General features: G+C 48.9%; 1 protein-coding gene and 2 long non-coding RNA genes across 11 annotated transcripts in view; 1 reads left to right on the top strand and 2 right to left on the bottom strand.

Moving 5' to 3' along the window:
- Positions 1-366: 366 nt before the first annotated feature.
- On the bottom strand, positions 367-3911 carry LOC309623419. The gene is made up of 2 exons (XR_014241369.1): positions 3835-3911; positions 367-2491 (listed from the first exon to the last, which is right to left on the bottom strand). It is a non-coding gene; the product is annotated as an uncharacterized lncRNA (long non-coding RNA).
- Positions 2485-19164, top strand: LOC309623417. 2 transcript variants are annotated; one of them, XR_014241365.1, is made up of 3 exons: positions 2485-8680; positions 9254-9576; positions 19033-19164. It is a non-coding gene; the product is annotated as an uncharacterized lncRNA (long non-coding RNA). The 2 variants fall into 2 exon arrangements; XR_014241366.1 differs by having other exon boundaries at positions 2485-9210; positions 9460-9576.
- The window catches only part of UBE2QL1 (ubiquitin conjugating enzyme E2 QL1), a 51026-nt gene continuing 39328 nt past the window's right edge, over positions 13446-25143 (bottom strand). For 2 of the 8 annotated variants that reach the window (XR_014241359.1, XR_014241362.1), the window contains 2 exons: positions 19728-21036; positions 19181-19279 (listed from right to left, as the gene is read on the bottom strand). Coding sequence is in view for 4 of the 8 variants with exons in the window: in XM_082380337.1 (XP_082236463.1) it covers positions 14600-14773 (174 nt within the window). In the remaining 4 variants the exon portion in view is untranslated. Of the gene's footprint in view, positions 14774-17904; positions 19280-19727; positions 24309-25143 lie in introns of those variants that run through there. The other 6 variants (XM_082380340.1, XM_082380339.1, XM_082380338.1 and 3 more) reach the window with 5 other exon arrangements.

Raw genomic sequence — 25143 nt, 5'->3', positions numbered from 1 at the left:
GAGGGCTGTTGGCTGGGGGCTGCCTTCAGGGCCTTGTCATGTGGGCCCCTCCAGAGCCAGAGGGAGAGGCTGACAGCAAGATGGAGTCACTGGCTTTTGTAACCCCATCACGGAAGTGGCTTTCCCTTAATGTTGTCGTGTCCTTGTGGCTAGAAGCAGTCACTTGAGGGGAAGGGATTACACAGGATGGTGGGTGCCAGGGGGTGGGCATCCTCGGGCCATCCTAGAGGCTGCTGCCACAAGCCTTAGAGTAGCGCTGTCCATCAGAAATACAATGCAGGCTGCATATGTGTAATTTTAAATTTTCTTTAGCCATGTTAAAATAGTAAGAATAAACTGATAAAATTAATTTCAATAATATATATATTTTTTTAAAAAAATTTATTTATTTATTTATTTATTTATGGCTGTGTTGGGTCTTCATTTCTGTGCGAGGGCTTTCTCTAGTTGCGGCAAGCGGGGGCCACACTTCATCGCGGTGCGCGGGCCATTCACTATCGCGGCCTCTCTTGTTGCAGAGCACAGACTCCAGACGCGCAGGCTCAGTAGTTGTGGCTCACGGGCCTAGCTGCTCGGCGGCATGTGGGATCCTCCCAGACCAGGGCTTGAACCCGTGTGCCCTGCATTGGCAGGCAGATTCTCAACCACTGCGCCACCAGGGAAGCCCTCAATAATATATTTTATTCAATCGAATGTATCTAAAATATGATTTAAACATGTAATTAAGATAAAAATCATTAAAGGGATATTTCACATTCCTCCTGGCACACTCACATTTTGAAATCCGGAGCATCTGAGTTTGGACTGGCCGCGTGTGGCCCATGGCTGCTGCGTTGGCTGGTGCAACTTACACCAGGCTTCTTCCAGGGGCTAAGTGGTGAGTGGGCTGAGGCAGGGCCCAGGGACGCAGGAGGAAGCCTAGGTCCTCACCCCCGAGGGGCCCTCCCTGGGAGAACTCACTCCTGACCTCGGCCTCTGGCACCCAAGCCAGCCACGCTGCCATGAACTCACCTGGCAGGTGCTCACCTCTCTCCCTATTTCGGACTTTGTGTCTTTGGCCTAATTGTTGCTCTTTGCTGGGTGGTGGCTCCCTTCCTTCCAGCTTGGAATCACCTAAGGTCAAAGGAGTTCCTTGTGACATTGGGACCCCAGGAAGAGGGTTTGATTTCAGTTTGCAAACCTGCTTGGGCGGCCTGGTCTGATTTACATTTCAAGAAAAGGCCAGATGTGGTTCTTAGTTAAAACACCGATGCATTTTCGATGGAGGTGACAGGATGCCACGTATCTGGGACCTGCCGGCTCTTCCTTCTCCCCCCCCACCCCCCCAGGGGGCCAAGTTCACCTCTTCTGTCCAAGGTGAGTCCCCATCAGGCCACTCCGGGGCGTCTGTCGTGCTGCTGCTGGTCGGCGCCTCGTCCTGCAAGGCATGTGCTGTCGCTTGCCCCGGTGCTCACGGTTGTTGTGGAGTTTGGCGAATGCCACCCCAATATTTACTTCATTGTGCCCGCCTCTCTGGGAGATCCTTAACACTCACCCGACTGGAGGACGTCATAGCTCTGGTAACAAACAACCCACCTTCCTTGGTGTCACCTGCAACCCAGGGTGACTCTACCGGGGACCCTGGCCCCAAGTGGGGCAGCCACCTACCCTGACTGGCCTTTTTGCCACCCGTTCTACCCAGATTCTATCTTCCTCAACCCCTGTCTACACTGACCTTCTCACCAAATTTAAGAGAAGAGTGTAAAATTCAAACCCTAGGAGCAAAGGCTCCAAAACCCAGCATTTTCTGGTCTCTGCAAGGGAACCCACCTGTCCTAATGCACCCAGGACCTAAGACACTTTGAAATCCCCGGAGTGGATAAATGCTGTTGAATGGGACATAGGGGGAAATGAAATCTCCCTAAGACTCCAGGTATGTTCTTTTTTTAGTAACATAAAATCATCTTTCACTCGCTTTCTGTTGTAGGATGTGACTATACATCACTAACTCAGCAATGATAATGTTTACAAAATTAAATAAGCAGTTTTCTCTTTGACTGTTTGAGTCCGAGTGAACAGTTAGGCTGATTTCCCCCCGGAGTCGCCCAGCCTATGGACCCTTGGTTGTAGCGGCCTCTCCTTCTGTCTCCACCTCCACCCCTGCCGTCGTCCCCAGCTGGGTGCCCCTCCCCTGGTGGGGGTGATGCCCTTCCCTGAGTAGAGACGGCTGGCCCGAGACAGAACACCGTGGGATTTTTTTAAAATTTATTAAAAAATTTTTTGTATACAGCAGGTTGTTATTAGTTATCTATTTTATACATATTGGTGTATACATGTCCATCCCAATCTCCCAATTCATCCCACACCCACAGGATTGTTCCAACACACTTCTCTTCTCCAAACCTTCCATGACAGTGACGCGACGTGGAGATTCTCACCATCACTCGGTACCAGGTCGAGGGGGCAGGTACAGAACAAGGAAGACGGATCAAAACCTGTCCGTAGATGCGCACTTTGGTGGAAGAAAAGATCCTTTCAATCCCGTGAAACAAAGGTAAACAGAACTGGAACGAGCCAGGCTCACACGTGCCCCATCAGCACTTCTCCGCTAAGCTGCGTCGAGGTAGAACTTACAGCCGAACCTGAGTGACTACACACCCCATCAGAGACAAGTGAGGGTGCTGCGGGGGCAGGACAGAGGCTCTAACCGGGGCGCCAACGCCGGGAGCCGACGGGGTCCCGAGCTCCATTACCCTCTGTGGTCCTTGAAGTATCTGATCAGGTTTATAGAGTGCTCTGGGAAGCCTCGCATGCCCCCCACTTAGAGACAGGCGTATGATCAGGGGTCTCCAGAGAAAGAGACAACACTCAAACTCGGGGGAGAGAGTGGATGCTGCAGTCCTGCGTCTGCACCCCGCAGGGCAGCAGGCTGGACACTCAGACAGGGCTTCTAGGTTATAGCGTTTTTTTTTTTTTTTTGGCTGCTGCACGTGGCTTGTGGGATCTTAGTTCCCCGACCAGGGATCGAACCCCGGCCCTCGGCAGTGAACACGCAGAGTCCTAACCACTGGACTGCCAGGGAATTCCCTCTATGTTGTAGTCTTGAGGCCAAATTCCTTCTTCTCAAGGAGGAAAAATTCCAGTCTTTGCTTTTGAGGCCTTGCATTGACTGGGTGAGGCCCACCCACACCATGGAGCTTGATCTGCTTTACTCAAAGTCCACTGCCGTAAACATTAGTCACACCTAAAACACCAGCAGTGTCGCATCTAGTGTTTGACATAACAACTGGGAACCGCGGCCCAGGCAAGTTGAGTCAAGCACAGGCCGTTTCTAAAGCCTCAGGGTTTCCATCCATCACCTCCTGTTTTCTGCTCTATTTCTGGCTCTGCAGGCTGCTGGGACCATGCAGGTCTAACTGCTACCTGGACCTGGGTCCCAGCATCCCCTCTCTCACTCACCATCGCCTCCTGCATCAGCCCTGCCAGTGAGGCTTGGCTCCCACTTGGAAATACCCTCTACCGTCTGCTGATCAATCCTCTCTCTAATAATCCCGTCCTCTGTGAGCCCCACCCTGAGCCCCATGTTCTCTGTGAAAGAGACTGTAAACGGACTCGTTTGTGAGACCTCCCTAAGCCTGGACATCACCCCTCTTGTCTCCCATCCCCAGGCCTGCGACCCCTGCCCTCCCAGCGGCTCGTGATCCTGCCCCTTGGTGGTGGCTGAGACCTCAGGCCTACAGTGGAAATCCCCCTGACCTGGCACTCATTGCTCGGCTGTCCCCCATGATGCCCAGCCCTCCCCCTCCAGTGCCCTGGGTGACCACCGCGCATCTGCTGGCTGGCTCTGCTCCCCACCTGCCCGGCGGGACCCTGGTCTCTCTCCTCTTGCCACCCGGCATGTGTCTCTATGTCGATCATTTGCGTTTTCCTCCTTCACCTATAAGTGGAGCTGAGTCCTTCGGGTGTCCTGTAAAAAAGTATGGGGGGTGTGTCACTAAAAGCCTGTGTCCTATCGCCACATACCCAGACACACGGACACCTCTGGGGACAGGAATCACCGTGTCCTGGATCAGCCTCTGGCCTCAGGGACCCCTAACTTCTCGGGATTCGGGGTCCAGGCTTATTTGTTTCTTTTTTTTTTTTTTAAATTATTATTTATTTATTTATTTATTTTATTTATTTATTTTTTTGGCTGTGTTGGGTCTTCGTTTCTGTGCTAGGGCTTTCTCTAGTTGCGGCAAGCGGGGGCCACTCTTCATCGCGGTGTGCGGGCCTCTCACTATCGTGGCCTCTCTTGTTGTGGAGCACAGGCTCCAGGCGCGTAGGCTTCAGTAGTTGTGGCTCACGGGCCCAGTTGCTCCGTGGCATGTGGGATCTTCCTAGACCAGGGCTCGAACCCGTGTCCCCTGCATTAGCAGGCAGATTCTCAACCATTGTGCCACCAGGGAAGCCCTTATTTGTTTCTTCTAAGAACTTTCCTTACTTTCTCATCTGTTCACTATGAATTTAAACATGAACAAAATTTTAAAAATATATATAAAACCCAGGCTTTATAGGTCCATTGGAAAGGCAGGATTTTCAGATTTCTCACTTCTCCCAGATTTTGTCAAGCAGAGAAGTGTGGAGTCTGGAATTAAAATCATTTCGCTTCTTGTGGTCCCAGCAACGCCCACATGGCGGCCGTCCCCGGACAGCCACGGATCTAAACGAGGCCGCCTGCATTGCCGCTGGTGGCAGCAAGTGTGTCACCGTGTCGAATCCCGGATCCTCTTCTTCCGTGAATTACAGAGAAAGCCTCTCTGCCTCTATCTGTGTAACCCGGATCCAGGATTCCACAGTGGTGTTTGTCAAATTTCACCTAGCTTGTTTTGGCGAGCACTTCAGCCTGCTGACTTCGCCTGTGGGCCTTCAGTCCATGATGTGTGGAATCACTTTCCCTCCTGACTCCGGCCTTCTGCAAATCTCATAAGCATTCCAGCCATAGCTCACCCCGGCCACCGGCCAAGATGCTGGCCAGGGGAGATACTTGCAGAGGTGATTCTCAGGGCATGGTTCCGTCCACCCCTCCAGGTGTCCAGGGCTCATCCTGGCGTTGGGATGGAGAAAGGTTCCGGGGCGCGGGCATCTCAGCTGTGGACAGCTCGCGTCGGGTGGGCGTCTCACCAGTGATCAACACTCTCGGGGGACGGTCGTCCAGTGGTTTGAATCTACGGGACGATGCTACTGCCCGCTCTGGATTCTGTAATTGTGCCCACGGGACATGGTGAGAGGCTTGGGAACGATGCCCCAGAACCAGATGTGCCGCGCTGGCCTCTGCTCTGCCCCGGACGCATGTCCCCTCGAGGAGAGGAGGCCGTGTTGCCCTGACACGTTGCTGGTCGACCGCGCTGACCTTTGGGAGATCAGGCTCGACGGTGGCAGGGCTGGTTTCAGAACTGTGCTCTGGACCTGCAGGCAGCCGTTTGCAGAACGTAACTGGGGGACCTGAGGCAGGGTGCCCTCAGCTTCTCCCTTTCCGGACGGCCTCTCCCGCTGCTCCTGATTCTGGGGAGTTCCCTGAGCAGCACGGAGGCTCTTTGGAGACCCTCGGTCCCAGGGTGCTCCGGCAGTGTGAGGGTCCTGCTGGGAGGCCTAGGCTGGCGGGAGACCACGCTGGGCTAGGGGTGTGGGGGCCGTGGGGGAAATCGCAGCCCCCCTGGGCAAGAAGAGACTCAGGCTCTCCGCTGCTCTGCTCCCCAGACGCTGCCGAGGGCTGGGTTTCCTGTCTCCTGCCGACTTCCAGGGCTGGGGGTCTCCGGCGCTCCACCGAGGGCAGGCACCGCGCTGGTGCTAACTTCTGCTCCCTCGCCGGCACTCCGCTCCAAGCGTGATGAGTCAGACACGCCCCTGAGTCATCCACAGCCTCGTCTGAGAAGCACTTTCATCAGCCGCATTCATTGGAAACAGAGGCTGGGGACTTGTCACGAGTCCAGTTTCTAGTGGCGCCTGTTTCCCTCCCTGTGACCGCTTCCAGAGCGATCGGCTTCTGCTGGCGGGCCTCACATCTCCTTCTCTGGCTCTGACCCTCCTGCCTCCCTTTTATAAGGACCTGTGATGACACTGAACCCACCCAGATAGTCCAGGATCATCTCCCGTCTCCAGGTCCTTCACCGGATCACATCGGCAAAGTTGTTTTTGCCGCGGAAGGGAGGTCACGCGGTCACAGGTCCAGGGGGTTAGGACGCCCATTCGATGTCTTCGGGGGCCATAGGTCTGCCAGCCACACTAGTTCAGGCCTAGGTTTTCACCACCTGGTGCTGGCTCTCCATCTGCGGGCAGGTCACGCCTGACACGTGGTGCAGGTGTGTCCTCTGCCAAGCCCCAACCCCTCCTGAGTGAGCCCAGCCCCCGCTCGTAAGCCATCTTGTCTGATTCGTCCTCATGGCTGAGTTCTGCTCCTGGGTCACCTGAAGGCACTGCTCCTGGGTCAACGGGGCACTGAGACCTGTGGGCCCTAGGCCGGCCTGAGCCTTCAGTGTGGGATCTGAGGAGACACCCCCGGGTTGACCGCACGCCCTGAGAAGGGCACACAGAGAGGCGGGTGTGGGCGCCCTGGCTGGAGGCTTCCTGTCCGTATGCCCTGGTCCCACCCCGTCCCCAGCCTCCAGGTAAACCCGGCGTCTGCCCCCTCGATTGGCCTGATGTAGTCACAGCACCTTAAATATTTTCATTTCTGCCCCCTCTTCTTGCTCACAGCAACTCTCTCTGACCATGCATTTCCCTTTTCATTCCTGCTTTCTCCTCTTTTTTCTAAGTAAAGATTATAGGAAATATATGGCTTTCCCTCCCTACCAAGATGGAAAAAAAAAATGATAAAAAAAGAACCCACACAAATAGAAGGAAGCTTAGGAAGCTCGAGTGGGCAGTTTGGACCAATCTGTGCGAATTCTATGCCTTCGGGGCCCAAGCAGGCCACCCCCCAGCCCCCAGCCCGCCGAGGCCTCTTTGTTCTGATGGCCCCGCTGGGCCCACTGAAACGTGGATCCTGGCCAGGCACTGGGGCAGGACAGGAATCTTTTATTGGTGCATCTCCTAGTTCCGTCCAACATTCAGAATTATGGGGAAGGGAAGGAAGTTCTTGCAAGAAAAAAATATAGTTCTCCCCATGACAGAGAAAGTAAATTACAGGGTGAACTCCAGACGGACATTTCTGTGCAGGTCCTGCCTGGGTTGCTGGTTGGTGTCCTATTTGTGGTTGAGAAGTGCCAGTCTTCTGTTTCAGGCTTGGAATCGGAAGGGACAAGTCCTCCTGCAGGCTCATCTCACCAGCCGACCCCCGAATCCTTTGCAGCAAACTCGCCCCTCAGACCCCGGGGCTCTGAGGGGGCCTGGTCTCCAGGATCATCGGTTCCAGTGGAAACCGTCAGAATCAGGTCCAACTAATCCCCGTAGAGAATCTCGTCTGAGTGCAGATTGATTATTTCGCACACCGCTTGGTGTCTCACTGAGTCCCAGCCTGGAGGAGCTCTGGAAGGGAGAGGAATTACATCGCGCGGAACCCCGCACCCGTTTGAACCTGCCGTTCAGAAGCTGCCAGCCCGGAAAAGGGGGTGACGCTGAGCATCTAGTCTCTGTTCCCCATCTTCCTCTAATTAAAACACTCTCTCTTTCTAGTTAAGCCGCCAGCAGACCTTACAGCCTCTGCTCTGCACCAGTCAGACGCAGCAGAATTGGGGCTGAACCGTTGCGGCTCAGGCTACAGGAACAACCAACACGGGGAAGTGTAGTGCTGGGGGTAACTCCCATACAGACTCGTTCCGGAGAAGTCTGAACCTCCAGCCAATGGAGAGAGCGGAGGGGGTACCCCAGGTGACCAGGAGAAGCTGAGGGAAGGGCGGGGGGCTTCCTCTGTCGGCTCCAGGCAGAGCTGCTTCCCAGAGGGTGGTGGTGCCTCTTCACAGTTGTTGGTGATGAATTTACAGGGCTGGGGGTTTCCCTTCCTGGAGAAGATTTGCCTTTTTATCCCAAGACCAATCTTCCCTTTCTCTTTCTCATGCTCTGTGGTCCCGGAAGACGTCCATCTGTTCTCAGCCGGGAGGGCGGAGGGCGATGAGTCAAGACTGCGGGGAGGCGTCTGCAGGACCGGATGGCAGGATGGGTGTGTCAGCGGGTGACTCAGCGCACAGCTCCCCGCAGGTGTTCATTATTCAGCGCTGACCTGAGAGAGGAAAATCCAGTTCAAGGGGAAAGGTGCAGTTTGCAGGTTGTGACTGCCTCTCCCAGAGGAGTCAGCACGGGGTTTCCTAATGAGATGCGCTGACCCGGAGTTGTCCTCTGTGGATCCGCAGACCAAGCGGAACCATGGCGGCCTTCCTCTCGCTTTCTCCCCAAGGTCTCACTTGGAGAAGCAGCGGACCCCTTGTCCCTCCCGCTGCAGGGCCTTGGGTGCCCTGGCCTGCCAGCTCTGCCCCCGTCCCCTCCCCCTCCCCAGGCCCAGGACGCTGAGAAGAGGGACCCGAGAGCTCCGGCTTCCAGTGCCGAGTGTGGGCTGATGGAGGAGCAGGCAGGACGGTGCTCTCGGGAGAAGGAGATCCGCAGGCTCAGAGGAGGGAGGCTGTGCCCCAGAGTCAAGGGCAGACAGAGCTGGGATATGGCGTGCGTGTGAATTTCAGCATCATGGGCAGGGAAGCCTGGAGCGCGTTTACTGGCAGCTCCCCAAAAGGTATGTCCGTGTCCTAACCCCTGGTACCTTATTTGGAAAAAGTGTCTTTGCAGGTGTAATTAAATTAAGGTTCTTGAGGTGAGGAGATCATCCTGGATTATCTGGGTGTGCCCCAAATCCAATGACAAGTGCCCAGATAAGAAAAGGCAGAGTGGAATCTGGCACAGATAGGGGCAGAGATTGGCAAAATGCAGCCACAAGCCAGGGAACGCCAGGAGCCACCAGAAGCTGGAAGAGGCAAGAAGGAGCCTCCCCAGAGCCTTCCGAGGGAGCGTGGTCCTGCCAACACCATGATCTTGGACTTCTGGCCTCTAGAGCTATTAGAGAATACACTTCTGCTGTTTTAATCCACCTACTTTGTGGTGGTCTGTTATGGCAGCCCCAGGAAACGACGGCGATGCCCAAGGGCCCCAAAGAAAGCATCACTTAACATCTGGACACGTGCAGGCCCGCTGTCCTCTACCAGAACCTTCCGTTCACCACAGAGTTCAACGTCTCTCAATCGGGGAAGAGGAGGACAAAAACGTGAGGTTCGCCTGGTATATTACCTTTTTATTGCTGTTTTTATTGTAGGTGTTCGCCGTTAAAATAACATACGTCTGTCGTCTCAACGTTTTGCGGTGGTGCGGGGTCCAGGCAGAGCTGGGCTTGATCCTGTGCCCGGCGTCTCACCAGTTTGCAATCAGGGGTCAGCCAGGCCGTATTCCTTTCTGGAGCTGGGGGTCTTCCCCCAAGCCCAGGCCTTGCAGCTGTAGGACTGGGCCTCTTGTTTCTTGTAGGTGTCAGCTGGGGGCCGCTTCCAGCTCCTAGAGGCCCCTGTAGTCTCCCGCCACGAGGCACCCTCACAACTTGGCAGTGGACTTGTTCAAGGCCAGCAGGAGAATCTCCGCTTTCAGGTAAAGACTAGACTCCACTGCTTCATTCTTGCCAGGGAACGGAACGTAATCAGGGGCTGTACCCCGTCACCTCTGCCATGTTCTGTCGGTCTGCCCCACCTCCACCGTGGGGGGGGGGATTGTACAAGAGTGCGACTCACTGGGGGGTCGCCTTCATGGGTGGCTGACGCACCTGGAGCGTCTTCCTTCCTGGGTCTGCTCTTCGCAAGCTTTCCGTTTCTTTCCCGCTTGCTTCCTTCCATACCTGCCACCCCGGCACCATCACACCACTGTGATCTTTGCCCCCGAGGGAAGAGAGTGCCGATGTCGTGAACGTCGTGGCACTTACATTTTCAGAGATTTAAAGAGAGAAGCTCAAGGGGACGGCTTCTAGTAGGACAGCATCTAATAATCTGGCAACCCATGAAGCCCAAACGTGGGTTTGGTTCCTCCCGGAGGCTGTGAGGGAGAATCCCTCCCCGCCTCCCTCCTGGCCTCTGGTGCTGCCGGCCAGGCACGCTCGGCATTACTTGGGCGGTAGAGTCAGCATTTCAATCGCAGCCTCTGTCTTCACATCACCCCGCCCCCGTCCCCGCCCCGTGTGTCAGTTTCTCAAATCTCCCTCTGCCTTTCTCTTATAAGGACGCCTGCCATTGACTTTAGGGTCCAGCCTAAATCCAAGGTGATCTCATCCTGAGGTCCTCAACTTAATTACATCTGCAAAGACTTCAGATAAGTTTGCATTCACAGGTCCTGGGGGTTAAGGCTTGGGCATATCTTTTGGGGGACCACTATTCAACTCACCACTACATATATATTTATATATATATATATATTTTATATGTCTATAAGCATATATATATTTTTTTATGTTCCAAAACAATGCCTAGTTCTTAGATGCATCACACATATGTGCGAGTGTAGATATATTTTGCACATCTAAGACAATACGACCGGAATAGCAAGGCCCTCATCTCTGGTCCCAGCTTCACGATGTGTTGGACGAGGACCTTCACGATGCTCTGAATTTAACTTCCGGTGCCTTAAAAACACCCTTCTGAAAAGTGAGGTCCCTAGGTTACACTTCTTTTGTTGTAAAGAGTCCTTTCACTAGTTGAAGTCATTGGGACAGGCTAGTTTTAAAACCCCCTATGGGGCTTCCCTGGTGGCGCAGTGGTTGAGAATCTGCCTGCCAGTGCAGGGGACACGGGTTCGAGCCCTGGTCTGGGAAGATCCCATATGCCGCGGAGCGGCTGGGCCCGTGAGCCACAACTACTGAGCCTGCGCGTCTGGAGCCTGTGCTCCGCAACAAGAGAGGCCGCGACAGTGAGAGGCCCGCGCACCGCGATGAAGAATGGCCCCCACTTGCCGCAACTAGAGAAAGCCCTCGCACAGAAACGAAGACCCAACACAGCCATAAATAAATACATAAATAAACCCAAAGTTAAAAAAAAAAAAGTTGTGCCATTTAAAAAAAAAAAAAACCCTATGTGATCGGAGGGAAGTGTTTGAACGGGCTCTGAGCTGAGGACTCAGCCTGGGGCCGACTGAACCAAATTAAATGCCGGAGTCATTCCCAGTGACCGCTGAGGTCCTTTCCAGTTCATTTATTAAATAAATGATTGGCATGAAGATTAGAATTCAGAGCCTTTGCTTTTATTTCCAACACTAACTTTCTAGAGTAAATATGAGCAAGCTCCAAGCTATCATTTACTAAAAACAGTTTCTTTTCCCACGATTTGAATGTGGGAAAGTTGGACCCTGGATGCCACGAAGTCCAGGTCTCTGAGGACAGCCGACAGAGGACACAAGCCCCCCGGCAGGTGAGAACGGAGACCCCCAGAGGCTCCAGATTGTGGAAGAGAGGAGGTGGCGGGGCATGGAATTGTGTACTGTTTCAGAAATTAGCATGTTTTATGGAAAAGCAACACCATAAAATGGAGAAACTAGAGTAAAGGAAGAAGAAAACCTGTGAAACAATGAGAATAAGATTACATAAATCAGGTGCATGTGTGTGTGTGTGTGTGTAGACACACAGAATTTGGTAAAAATAAGAAGTACTGTCTAATGCAAAATGATCTGTATCATTTAAAAGCAGTAAACTTTGGAAAGTTGTAGCTAGAAATATCCTTTGAAATTAGAGATTTAAGAGTTGCTTTAGGATTAACTTAATGTAATGTTTAAGTGACACAGGAAAGTAATTGACCACGTTTAAGTAAAATCAGACTAGAAAAATCAATTAAGCTTTTCACCCCTGCTTCCTATCTGTAAGCCTGGCATAGTACTGCCTATAAATCTACCTCAAAGTGTTGCCTAAGGTGATGATATGAGAAGATAGTTCTAAAAGGTCTTTAAGAAATTAAAAACTTTGCGAATGTAGAAGAAGAGGAAGGAAAAAAAAAAAAGGAATAGTTCCCCATGGGAAAGTTTATTCACGTTGTTTAGAATTATTTGATTGGATTTAACCTTCAAAATTATTTATTAAAGAAACTTTTCATGACTCAAAAAATATTTTAAAAAATGCTATGGGACAAGTTTAAACAAAAAAGTTTTGCTTTCAAAACTTACCATATTCTGACCCTGTTGCTTCTATAAGGACCAATCCTTGCAAGATTATACACAATCCCTACACCTGAAGGCTGACCAGACTAAACACGATTGATTTAAACTTCATTTTTGCCAACAGATTGTGTACAGATCTACCTCAATATCTCTACCTTATCCTTGTGTTTAAGTAAAAGTAACTTGTTTCCATTAACATGTAACAGTTATTCTAGCATGGAAATAGAACTCAAGACAAAAACCTAAGTGACAAACATAGCAGAGGTCAAGAGCACGCATTTTATGTAGTTTTGACGAGCCCCTATCCTACGGACACAGACCACACCTTGACGTCTTAGGGTGATGGGTCAGTTGCAATCCTTCTGGGTCTTTAACTTTTGCTTTAAGGAAACCGTGTCCCTGGACACAGGTTACCCAGGCCACCGCAGTCAGCTCCCCCACCCGCTGGGGTTGGATACGCTTCAGGGAAGGGTGTGACTGGACACACGTCCATCTCCGTTGCCAAGAGAAAGGCAGAGCCAGTGCCCAATTGATGGAGGACCTTCCATGCCTTTGCCCAAAGGAAAGGGTACACATTTACTTGGGATGAAGTGAACAACTTAAAGTAGATCCTAACAGCCAACTCAAGCTGTCAGCTCGACCGTACCAGATCAATCTCTTTGTTGTTTCCAAAAGAATGTATTGAGTGTCAGTTACCTGCCAGGCACAGGGCTTCAAGACTTGCTGCTTGTCTCATCACAGCAGCCTCAGCTGTAAAGAGTAGCTTCATAATTTTAGTTTAGAAAGTGGAAACAGTGTCTGAGTGGCCAAGTTCCTTATCTACACGTGATGAGAGGCAGACGGGATTCAAGGCTGTTTGATTCCAAAGCCCGTGCCTATTCAACACCAAAATAGTCATATTTTCAGATTTTAAAAGAAAAGTATGCTCTTGATTGGAAAACAGTTCCAAATATTGACACAGGGCTGAGAAGTTTCTCTGATAAACAGTATAAAATAAAAACTGAAAGCCAACTAGTGTGAAAAGTTGGCTGAAGTATCTTTTAAATTGAACTTAGGTTATGTGAAAATTGTTGCTTTCCTGAATTACTACTCTATAAGAGTTTTCCAGAGAAGTGTCTCTGTAATTCAGTATTAGTTTAGGCTACAGTATTGTGCTAAGCACACAATTTCAATTATGTTGAGAAACTTTAATGGGAATCATCAGCAAACATGTTTACAAATCTTTTTAATGCATATGGCAGCTGAAGGAGAAATCTTCTAAATCACACGAATGCTTAATTAGATTTGGTTCAATTACATTTCATTGACTTTTTTTTTTTTTAAAGATTGATTGATTGATTGATTGATTGCTATGTTGGGTCTTTGTTTCTGTGCTAGGGCTTTCTCTAGTTGCGGCAAGCGGGGGCCACTCTTCATCGCGGTGCGCGGGCCTCTCACTATCGTGGCCTCTCTTGTTGCGGAGCACAGGCTCCAGACGCGCAGGCTCAGTAGTTGTGGCTCACAGGCCTAGTTGCTCCACGGCATGTGGGATCTTCCCAGACCAGGGCTCGAACCCGTGTCCCCTGCATTAACAGGCAGATTCTCAACCACTGCGCCACCAGGGAAGCCCTTCATTGACTTTTATAGAGAATACCTGTGACATGCTTTAAAGTTTTCATTGGGCAAACCACAAATAAATCAAAGCAAATCAGAGGGGACCACGTGACAGAGAGCTGCCCACAGTGGACCACAGAGGATAACACATATGGAAACCCAGAGAAATTCCGACAAATCCTGAACACAGACTATGCAAGAACACAACAAACATTCCGTGGAAAGACATTTATTGGTTTTAAAGTCTTTTCAGCACCATTGTTTTCCCCACGAGGACAATGCCTCTAGATTCTGTGACCCGTGCATTCACCTCCTTTCAATAGTCAATATTTCTTTCCTATTTATTTTACGGCACATGCAATTCCACCCACCCTTTTGAGCATCACAGACTAGGACAACTGTGGTGATAGTTTGAAAGTTTCCAGTAGCCTACGGCATGTAGATTAGCATCCTACCATGGTCAAAATGGCGACAACGTTCATGAAAAAAATCACTTCGGTAAAAGAGACAAGCAGGAAGTGAAACCAAGCATAGCAGTTTACAACGGTTCTATTTTAGCTCAGTTAGTGTCATCACAAGTGATTGCCCAAGATCTAGAGATACAAAGTGATTGCATGTCTACAAAGCAGGACAGCCAATTTACCTCCCATAGAAGAAATGGGGAAGCACCTCCTTGTTTTAACTCTGCAGGACAAACAGGGTGAATCTGCAGTGAGAAGGAGTACAGGTATTTATTTTCTCACCGCATACTGCCTTCATGACCCAAGAGGATGACCTTGGAACCAGACTCCTCAAGGTCCACTCTACTATTTGTTTAGCACTATTATGACCTTGTGATAAAATCTGGGTTACTTTTGGATCTACACTTTTTTCAAATACTCTGCCTTGATTATGTCTCTTTGGCCAGCACACTTTGCTCCTGTGTTTCTTCTGGAACAGAGCTAGCATTGCTTATTTCCTTACCTATGACAACAGTGTTTGGCTCTCCCAGTTCGTTGGTCACATACTGCAGGTCAGATGGGCCCTGGCATTGAGTGATATTCAATACTATGTAAACTGGAGGCTGCAAAAATCAGACAGATAAGATAGAACATAGCATCATAGCATAAAGTTAAGGAATGAAGCTGTACATTATTTTAATGTCTTTGGAGGGAAAAAAAAGTATTGATCGTGGCCACATGGGCTGAGCTTCTAAGCCCCTCGCCATGGCTTCCCAAAACAGTAGGGAGTGGAAACTGCCCTTTGCACCAAGTTGCTTTCAACGCAGAGTGGATGACTTTGGGTGATTCCCAGCCAGCTTGGAAGACCTGTGGATCTTCTGACCCAACAGTGGGCTAAAAGGTGTGCGCTTGGATGTGGTCCATGTGAATTGCCAAATGGTCCATAGGAAGCATCAGGGAGGACCAGAAAGCACCACCCAGACAGTGGGCTTATCTTCACCTCTCCAGTTGACTTTGGAAAAGCCACTCAACCTCTCTGGGTTTATGGCCTCCACTGTAGGGTGTATGAAGTTAGACTAAATGTCTCCTAGATTCAATGGGTCTGCCCTCACTGCAGTTGGAAAGCAGCCCTGCTTCTCTAGAAAGAAAATTCCATGAAAATTCTGCATGCTCTTAGGAGGGTTCAGATAAAACACGGAAAATCCAATTCTTAGGGAAGGGGCCAGCCCCACAAGCCATGTTAGGCTGTGGGGTTGGACTCTGTCCTGCCTCCTGAAATCAGATCTGTAGACAGGGTCCCTGCATGGGAGAAGTGACAAGTGGCTGCCCAGTTCCCCCCTCCAGAGCCAGTGTGGATGGAGACCGTGTCCGACTCCTGTCCTTCCCGCTCCCCCAGCCATAGCTCAAACCTGACTCACTCTGAAATCTTCCCTGGTTATCAGTCAGGGAGCCTCTGGCCTTGCACCACGTCGACAACTGCTGCAATGTAATTTAGCATTGAGCTGTCTGTGTGTTATTCTTGTCTTATGAGTTTCTCCAGGAAGGAGCCATGTCTTTAACTTCTACATTCCCTGTATCTGAGTGGGTAGAGAGATGCTCATTAAGTTTGGTTGATTGACTTAAAGTAAGGGATTGGGGACAGAAAGCCAGTGTAGGGTTACAAGATAATTGTATTTGAACCATTGTAATTGCTCAATCTGAGTCTTTATCCAAGTGTGTTCTAGTGAAATCCTGTTGTTATTATAATTTCCTCATACTATAAAAATGACACATAAAGTTCATATGACAATTTTTGGTGCCCAAGCACTTTCTCTCATTGTTTAAGTCAATTCTCACGCCAACCTGGTAGGAGTTTACGGCCAAGGAAACTGAGGCTCAAGCAGGTGACGTGACTTGCCAGTATCACACAGACACTGTGGGCATTTGTCTTTCTATACCGCGTCTTTCTCACGAGGCCACGGATTTTCCTCTCATGAGATAAGGCTGAATTGTGAAAAATGGAGTAAATTTGGGGGCTGAAAAATTGAGGCCTACTTTGGTTTTGAGTAATGAATTTTAGGTATTGTGAGTCTTCCAGGCACTGTGTGTGTGTGTGTGTGTGTGTGTGTGTGTGTGTGTGTGAGTGTGGAACCTTACTGCTCACGGAGAACTTCCTAAGCGGAAGTAATTCTTGATCTTCATGGAGCCGATGAGCCACGTGCAGTCCCACGCACAGCCCTTGGCCCGCTGTGGAGGGCACACCAAGGAGCAAGGGCAGTCAGTCCAGGAAAACCGCTGAATGGAAAGGAGACACCTGTGAGTTTGTACTTTTCCCTTCCCTTGGTTCTGTGGCCACTGGCTGGATTCAAGTTCCTGTCCATAAGCGGGCGTGTGGAGCTGGTGGGCCGTGGACATCTGCAGGCCCGTCCAATTACTCCCCTGCTGTTGGCCTGGAGAGGGATGGATTTCTTGGCCTGTGTGGGAATGTGAGCCCAGCAGGACCCACATGCGGGGTCATCGGGAAACTTCCATGGCCAGCGGGCTCTGCTGTTTGGCCAACACTGCCATGTTTTTCTCCAGCCCCCAGAAAGGGAGTTCTTGCTTCAGACTAAGAGTCAAAGCAGTAGTTGAATTTTAAATTATTCTCTGCTGCTTTTAAAATAAGAAAGTCTTACCAATTTCAGTGAAAAATAATATTTCTTTTACTAGAGTATTTTTTCTATAACTTCCAGTTTCTAAAAAACCTATTGGAAATGCCATGGAAAAAAAGTCAAGTTTAGGGTGTACAGAGAGGTTGGAATTGAGCCAACGGTCTCCCTTCCCCTTGCTGTTGGCAGTAATCTCTCCCACCCTTAGGTTATAAGTCACCTCCTGGCTACACCTGAACCAACTCTTGGCCAAGCTCTTCAATCAGCTAATAAGCAGCACTGAAGTGACCCAGCTTTGGATATACAGACATATGTCCAAATATATACATACATTTCTAAAAGAAAGTTGTTTTTATTTTAAAATTTGGAAGAGGAAACTATCTGGAAAGAAAGAAACTCAGGTGCTCTGCCGAGCCGGTGTTTCTGCCCTAGATCTTCAACATCCACCGTGTAATTCCATTACAACCAGGAGCCCAGGGGCCCAAAGACCATGGGTTAAACGTCAGGTTTCCAGGATGGAGAATTCCGCTGTGGAGGATCAGGTGAATGGACAATTTAAGTTCATTGTCATCAAATTTCATGACTATTATTACTCACAGGGAACTTGAGCAGGAGGTCAAGCATTTTGGCTGCATGCACAGAACTGCATGTGTATCTGGGGCACATCAGAACGTTGTAAAAAAAATAAAAGTAGCAATAAAGGGTAGATTTAGGGGAATGACCAAACCTGCTGGAAGGAGCTGACCCCCGTCCTTTGAGGCGTGGTGTCTCAGATCTCTGATCACCTGGGTGAGTGAACAGGTCTCTGAATACCCAAAACTGCCTGAAGAATTTAATATAATCAGCAAAGAAAATTCCCCTTCCTTCATAGTGGCAAAATACAATTGGCAACATCCAAGTTTGGCCAAATCATTCCCTTAATGCTTCCAGTTAGTTTCTAATTGTCTCTCTGGTTGCTTCTGGGGGAGATTTTAATCCACTGGATTTTTGCAAAGACCATGGGTTCCTAAGACTCTTTTCCTGCACCTTGTTGCAGAATGCTGTCGTGGTATTTGTAGTATTTGAAATATTAAATTTTGAAAATAGATTAAATATTTTAAATGGAAGGATAGCCCACAATGACTGGATTCAGGTATGCATGATTTTATTTAAAATGTGTCCAATAAGATTTTTCCACTTGGAATGAACATTTTAACCTCTTTCCGCATATTATTATAAACAGTGTTTCCTCAATTCATGGTGTTTCTTAGAAAGTTCTAAGTAACTTAACAGAAGAGAAAAATGAAATTGTGGGGAGTTAAATAACAGAAGTTTATATCCTAGCAAGGGTGCTCACGCATCCCAGCCTCGGGGACACACAAGTGACTACTGGGCCATGCAAATCATCGTACGGTCACTGGGTCTCCTTTGGCAGTTCTGGCATTCCCTGTCACGAGCACACAGAAGAAAATGAGTAAGGTGACTTCAGTGAATGGGACATTGTCTTTTGCTTTTGGTGGTGGGTTGACCAGCAGAGAGAAGACAGGAACACAGATGTCGTAGGAGCATCTCAGGATATCGGCAGAGACTGTCCGCATCTCACCACCGTTGCTCTGAGCCCCAGGGAGGGCGCCCCTGGCGTCTGCACCGTGTGTGCCCCATCATGGCCACAGCACGCCCGGCTTCACCCACGGGCACGGGCTGAGCTGTGGACAACACACACACACACACACACACACACACACGCTGCAAAATCAGCATTGGGAGCACGGTTTAACCAAGTGGGCAGTTGTTGTTTTAAATCACTAGAACCTGGCGATGTTAAATTTTTGTTTTCATGAGCCAAAGGTCATAGCACAAATGAGGTCTACATGTCATGACATGGGGCCACAGGAAGACAGGTCTTCAAGTTATGTTGACCTGCCAGGGAGAGAAACAGAGATACAGAGCACAGCAGACAGGTACTGGTGATGCAGGGCGTCCCTGTTACCTACGAACGGCGCCTTTTACATGTAAACGGGTCGAGCGTGGGGCACTGAGTCTCCTGCCTGCTCTTCGGAGGTGCTGTCATGGAAAGAAGCTAAGGGCCAAAGTGATGGGGCGGGCGGAGGGGCAGGAGGGCTGGGGAATGTCACCATCTTGACGCTTGTTCTAAAGTGACTTAGAGATGATCATTCATTTATAATCGAAACCTAATCCCGAAGAGCGTTGGCTCCCTCTTTCTCTCTGTAAACACATCTGGTCATAAATAACTTAAACGTCTCCTTGGCATTCAGGATTCAGTTCCGGCTGGAGTGAAAAAAGATGAAGGATGCTCAGCGTGGAGGAGGAGATGTCGGGTATCCGTGTGTGTGCAGAGGCGGCTTAAGCGTCTAATGCACGTTGCAAACATCAGCCATCAGAGACGGGCGGGGTGACCCAGCCGTATTTTTCATGAGTCTTCACCAAACTCTTAAAGGTAGCTTCGGCTTCCTTGCGACTGAAGGACTTTTTTGATTTGCCCGCTTTTCTGCAGATCCGCCCCTGAATGAGAGGAAAAGATAAACCGGGTTAGGACCCGTCAGCAATCCCGATTCCCACCCGCGTTAAGAACACACAAAGTGGCGGGGATTTCTGATGTCTGAACCAGTGTGATGAAAGGAGAGATACGGAACATCACAGCTTTGTTACCAAATGGATGGAGGAGTCCAGTGGCGGGCAAGCTTTTTGGGGAGAGAGAGACACGCGGGCTGCTGGCGTCCTTGGAACGAGCTAATCCCAGGATGCTGGAAGGCGGCCACTGCTCCAGGTCCCGCGCCCAAGCTGGGAGGACCAGCTTTATCAAAGGAGCATCGATGCAAAACGGAGCCCGTCATCCCGGAGGCAAAATGCTGTTCTAACTTCCCTTCCCTCCCACCACAGAATGCCTTTAATGATAACTTAGAGACACATGTTTATGTATAGATGTGTATATTTATAGATTCATGCACACACTTTAAAACTCCAACTTTTTATGTTCAAGCTCAGCAGCGATGAGTGACTTTCTTGTAATTCATGCCATGAGGGAACCAGTTCCTGAGAAGATGGTAGGGCCATTTACACGGAGGCGGAAGCCTGTCCTCGAGTCCCCAGCGAGGGTTCCAGGGGAGGCCAGTGCTTCCTCACACGATCGCCGGTGGTGGGGGGGCTGGTGCCGGGAGAGGTCCACGCCCCTCGCAGTGACCAGGGGTGCTCTGGTCTGAAGGACGGAGCCTTTGGGTCTGCAGTGACCAGAGGGTCTGCTTCAGCTCAGGATGGACGCAGGCTCTAGACCATGAGCGAGAAGGGACCAGCAGACACCGCCGAGGTGGCCGTGTCTCAGGCCATCACCACCCCTCCAGGGAGCCCTGGGGAATGAGGCTCACTCGGCCTCAGAGGGAATGGGCAGACAGAGGACCACGAGGAGGTGGGCGGGGCTGGACCCTCCATCAGATGAGTCGGCACCACTCTCACTGCTCCCGGCTCAGCCGCTCCCCACGACGCCCCCTCGCGGCCCATCAACGGACACGCTCTCTCAGCCTCTCAGCTACGATTCCTCGCACTTGACTCCCCTTCGCCCGTCCTGGAAGATCTGCTTGTCTTCCCGAGCGTCCCACGCACGTGTTTTGTGGGCGGGATGGAAACACCCTGAGTTTCACCCACTAGCAAATGCGTGCACACCGTTCTCAGCAGTCTCCTGTTGTTTATGAACCTTCGCTAACAATGCTCTCCGGACAGGCCCTCGGCATGTAATATTTTTGTTGCAGCACACTGCGGGCGTGTGCCATCTGTGTAAGGGGACCTGAACGGGACCTGGACCTCACCCCCAGGGCCTGGCTGGGCTACACCGCATACCTGTTCCCTTGCACAGGAACTGAGGGCAGCAGCCATCCCGGTGTGTGTGGCTTGGGGACCAAGGTCCTCCCATCTTAGGTCTCTCTGATAACCCACCCATAACTCCCCTGGGAAGACGTCTTCATTCACGGGGAAAATGGCACCGGATCCCTACAAACTGGGAATGGGAGGCTGTTTCACATATCTAAATTCAGAGCTTATGGTTCCTTTTTAACATTTGTCTTTTCAACAGTGGAGACTCAGAGCAAAGCCCAGTTGGCGGGGTGGCGGGGGGGGGGCGACTCAGAAACCCAGAGCTACTGCTTTGCTCTGGCTGCTCTGGACATCACTCTGGCTGAGCTTTTCCATCCGCTGATCAAGGGCAAGACCACCTCTTCTAATTAGCTGCTTGGTGCACAAGAAATGCGCTGCTAAAGGGTGAAGGAAAACTGGAAAAGAAGACAGGAAACCACCATTTATTGACTTACAGAAACTTCCCCCTGTCTCTCCTGCTTTGCTTATGTGGTGTAGTTACACTTATAAAAAGAGACTATGAAAAGCTAATGCATTTATAATCATCATCATGTGGGTCAAGATCAAAGTCCAACGTTATTTCATTAAACACAGGCAAATGCATCTTTGCAGGAATGTCGGCATCCGTTTTTACATAAGTGGGAGCAAGTATCAAGGGCTATTGTTCTGTATAAAATGCAAATTCTAACCATCTCTATCATTCTTTTCTATAATACTGAAAATTTATGGTATGACTTGAGAATTCTGAACTAAAAGCAGCCAGACAAATACAAGCTCACAATAATCTTGGAATATTCCAACGCTCTTGGCATGAACATATACTTTGCTAATTCTTTGTGAAAGTGTCAATTGTTACAAAAGACAACAGATAAACCCCCAAATGAACAGACCAGTCTTTGTTGCCTCTTCTTCCCGAGAAGAATTATGAACATAAAGCACCAGCACTTGGTCAATTCAGCAGCCGGGAGACAGAGACCCTGTGTGGCACTCGGAGGTCTTAACATCTTCACTGCACTCAGCTGGCCACAAAGCACTCCCCTCTCGCCCCCTGTCTTACGCCCTAGTTTGCAGCTAACAAATATCTTTCCATAGATCACCTGTCCTCCTCTGATGGGCTGTTTAAGCATCACCCAGCGACACACTGGGCTCGAAAACCGGGGCGGCTGAGCTATTCTTGCTGAAATGCCCTTGAGGTGCCCACTGCACCAAGAAGGGGAGGGTCACTCTGTCCACCCAGGGCCTCTGATGGGCCAGGGCCATTCTCACGTTGAACCAACTCCCATTCTTTTTTTTCTTTTTCTTTTTTGTTTTTTTGGCCACGCCATGCAGCTTGCGGGATCTCAGTTCCCTGACCAGGGATTGAACCCTGGCCTCGGCAGTGAAAGTGCCAAATCCTAACCACTAGGTCACGAGGGAACTTCTTTATTTTTTTAATTGAAGTATAGTTGATTTACAATGTTGTGTTAGTTTCAGGTGTACAGCAAAGTGATTCAGTTATATATATATATATATATATATATATTCCCAGAATATGTGTATTATATATATATTCTTTTCCATTATAGGTTATTACAAGATACTGAATATAGATCCCTGTGCTGTACAGTACGTCTTTGTTGATTATCTATTTTATGTATAGTAGTGTGTATTTGTTAATCCCATACTCTTTATTTATCCCTCCCCTGCCTTTCCCCTTTGGTAACCATAAGTTTGTTTTCTATGTCTGTGTGTCTGTTTTGGAAGTAAGTTCATTTGTATCATTTTTTTAGATTCCACATATATAAGTGATATCAGATGATATTTGTCTTTCTCTGTCTGACTTACTTCACTTAGAATGATAATCTCTAGGTCCATCCATGTTGCTGCAAATGGCAATATTTCATTCTTTTTATGGCTGAGTAATACTCCATTGCATATATATATCTATATCTATCTATCTATCTATCTATCTATCTATCTATCTATCTATCTCACATCTTCTTTATACATTTGTCTGTTGATGGACACTTAGGTTGCTTCCATGTTTTGGCTTTTGTAAATAGAGCTGCTATGAACATTGGGGTGCATGTACGTTTTTGAATTGGTGTTTTCTCTGCATATCTGCCCAGGAGTGGGATTGCTGGATTATAGAGTAGCTCTATTTTTAGCTTTTTAAGCAACGTCCATACTGTTCTCCATAGTGGCTGTACCAATTTACATTCCCACCAGCTGTGTAGGAGGGTTTCCTTTTCTCCACATCCTCTCCAGCATTTATGATTTGTAGACTTTTTGATGATGGAAATTCTGACTGGTGTGAGGTGATGCCTCATTGTAGTTTTGATTTGCTTTTCTCTAATAATTAGTGATGTTGCAGCTCCCATTCTTCCTTCCAGGGTACAGTCTCCTAGAGTCTGGATTTCGGGGAAACCTTCAGCCTAACTCCTCTGACTCTCTGTATTTTCCTCTATAAATCAGGGACAAAACCCACTTTACAGCATCATTATGAATGTCAGATAAGATATTGAATTTGAAAACATTTTGAGAATTTTAAGGTGCGTACAACCAAAACTAAGAACAGTTTTTCTTATTTTCCTAACATTGATATTTCTCTCATCTATTTCCATGTAACTAATAGAGAGTCTTTTCTGGAGATTTTCCTTCAAATAACTCTTGTTTTCCCTAAAATACCTCTACTTGTATTTAATGCCAAAGGACCTGATGTGACAGTTTACTTAGCCCACTGTGATAGCTCTGTGCAAGCATTAAGAGGTTAGAAAAGTAAACTCTCTCTCCTGATTACAATCAATCTGTCTTGTTCCAGATTGTAAACGTAGGGTTAAGTGCAACCATAGGATTCTGACCTAACAAATCTTAAAAATCTCAAAATCTCTCAGTAATATTGATGCCAAGCAATTCTAATGATAACACAGTTCTCTGGGGCTGCATCTGTCAAACAAAATCATTAGTTGGTGCTTTGGTTTGACCTTTTTTTTTTTTTTGCTTATAGCTTTTTGGGGGGCCAATCACAATGATCAACATGAAAACATTTCCACACAGCTAACAAGCGACCCCAGACTCAGGTCCTCGGACAGGCCACCTGGTCTTACGTGGCTTTCATTACCCTGTTGTGCACATTGAATTTCAGTCTGGCTCTGTCACTTCTTCACCTCTTGTTCATTCATTCATTCATTCATTCACTCACTCAGTATGTTGGGTGCTGGGTTTAGAAAGACAAAGTGATCCTGGCCCCTGCCTATAGGGCCTTAGAATCATTATGGGGAGAGAATCGGGGGTGTTGTTGCTGCTGAGACAGCAGGGGTACGTTGGGGTTTCTCAGCCCCAGCACTGTTGACAGCGTGGGCTGGATAATTCTTTGTCGTGGGGTGTTCTGTGCACCACAGGATGTTCAGCAGCGTCCGTGGCCTCCGCCCACTAGATGCCAGCAGCACCTCCTGAGCTATGACATCCAAACTGTCTCCAGACATCGCCAAATGTCCCCTCAGAGACAAAATCACTCCTGAATGAGAGCCACTGGTGAATGGAATCAAGACGGCCCAGAGCAAGGAGGAGATAGTCCATCTCTATTCACCGCTACAAGTCCTCCCCGGGTTAGGAACTGTGCTGGTTACTGGGACTGCAGGGCTTTCTAAACTGGAAACGAGTTTGGTCCTCATGGAACTTACAGCTCAGAGGGGAGGATGGATTCTACCTTGCGGGAGAGGAAAAGAGAAGGGGTAGTGTTTGTTGTCTGTGTGGTCAGAAAGATTTCCCCATTTGAAGACACTTGAACTGAGCCTTGAAATACGGGTAGTAAATGTTTATCAGGTCATGGTGGGTGAAGATAAGGGGTCCAAAAGTGGTGGTTGAAATATGCAGCTGTATTCAGAGAAGGATGGACAGACACTTGGTGAAGCTAGGGCACAGTGTGTGTGTGTGTGTGTGTGTGTGTGTCTGTGTGTCTGTGTGTTGGGTGAGTGTACAGAATTCAATAGACCTGACTTCAAATCCCTGCTCCAACACTTCCTGGCTGTGTGACCCTAGGTGAGTTACTTAACCTCTCTGAATCTCAACTTCCTCATCTGTAAAATAAGCATAGTCACAGTATTATATGACACTGAATTTTTATAGGGATTTAATATGTTAAAACGTATAAGATGTTTGGCACAGTGCCAGGGACAGGATGAACACAATAAATGTGGATTTTTATTTTTAAAATTATCACAGAGGATCTCATCCTTATTCTTTGGCAAAGTTAGTTTCATTCTGCCCTCTTGGAAAAAAAAAACACACAGAATTCTCTGTCTTTCGTGCGGATATTGTGACTTGGCTTATTTGGTCCCAAAAATCTTCAGGCAAATCCAGTACTTTGCATTTGTAGGGCTAATTTCTCAGCCTTTTTGATAATGTCATTTTAACTTGTTGACATAAACATATTCATTATTTGTCACTTGGTTAGATTGTCCTTCTCACTGTTTTTTTCCTTTGCAAACATACTTTCATGACATTTTTGTGTTTCACTTGCCCGTGAATTACAGGCTTCTGCT

This window comes from Balaenoptera borealis (assembly GCF_965194805.1).
Source record: "Balaenoptera borealis genome assembly, chromosome: 2".
In the NCBI taxonomy this organism is placed as follows: domain Eukaryota; kingdom Metazoa; phylum Chordata; class Mammalia; order Artiodactyla; family Balaenopteridae; genus Balaenoptera; species Balaenoptera borealis.
This window is presented reverse-complemented; position numbering and strand designations above follow the sequence as displayed.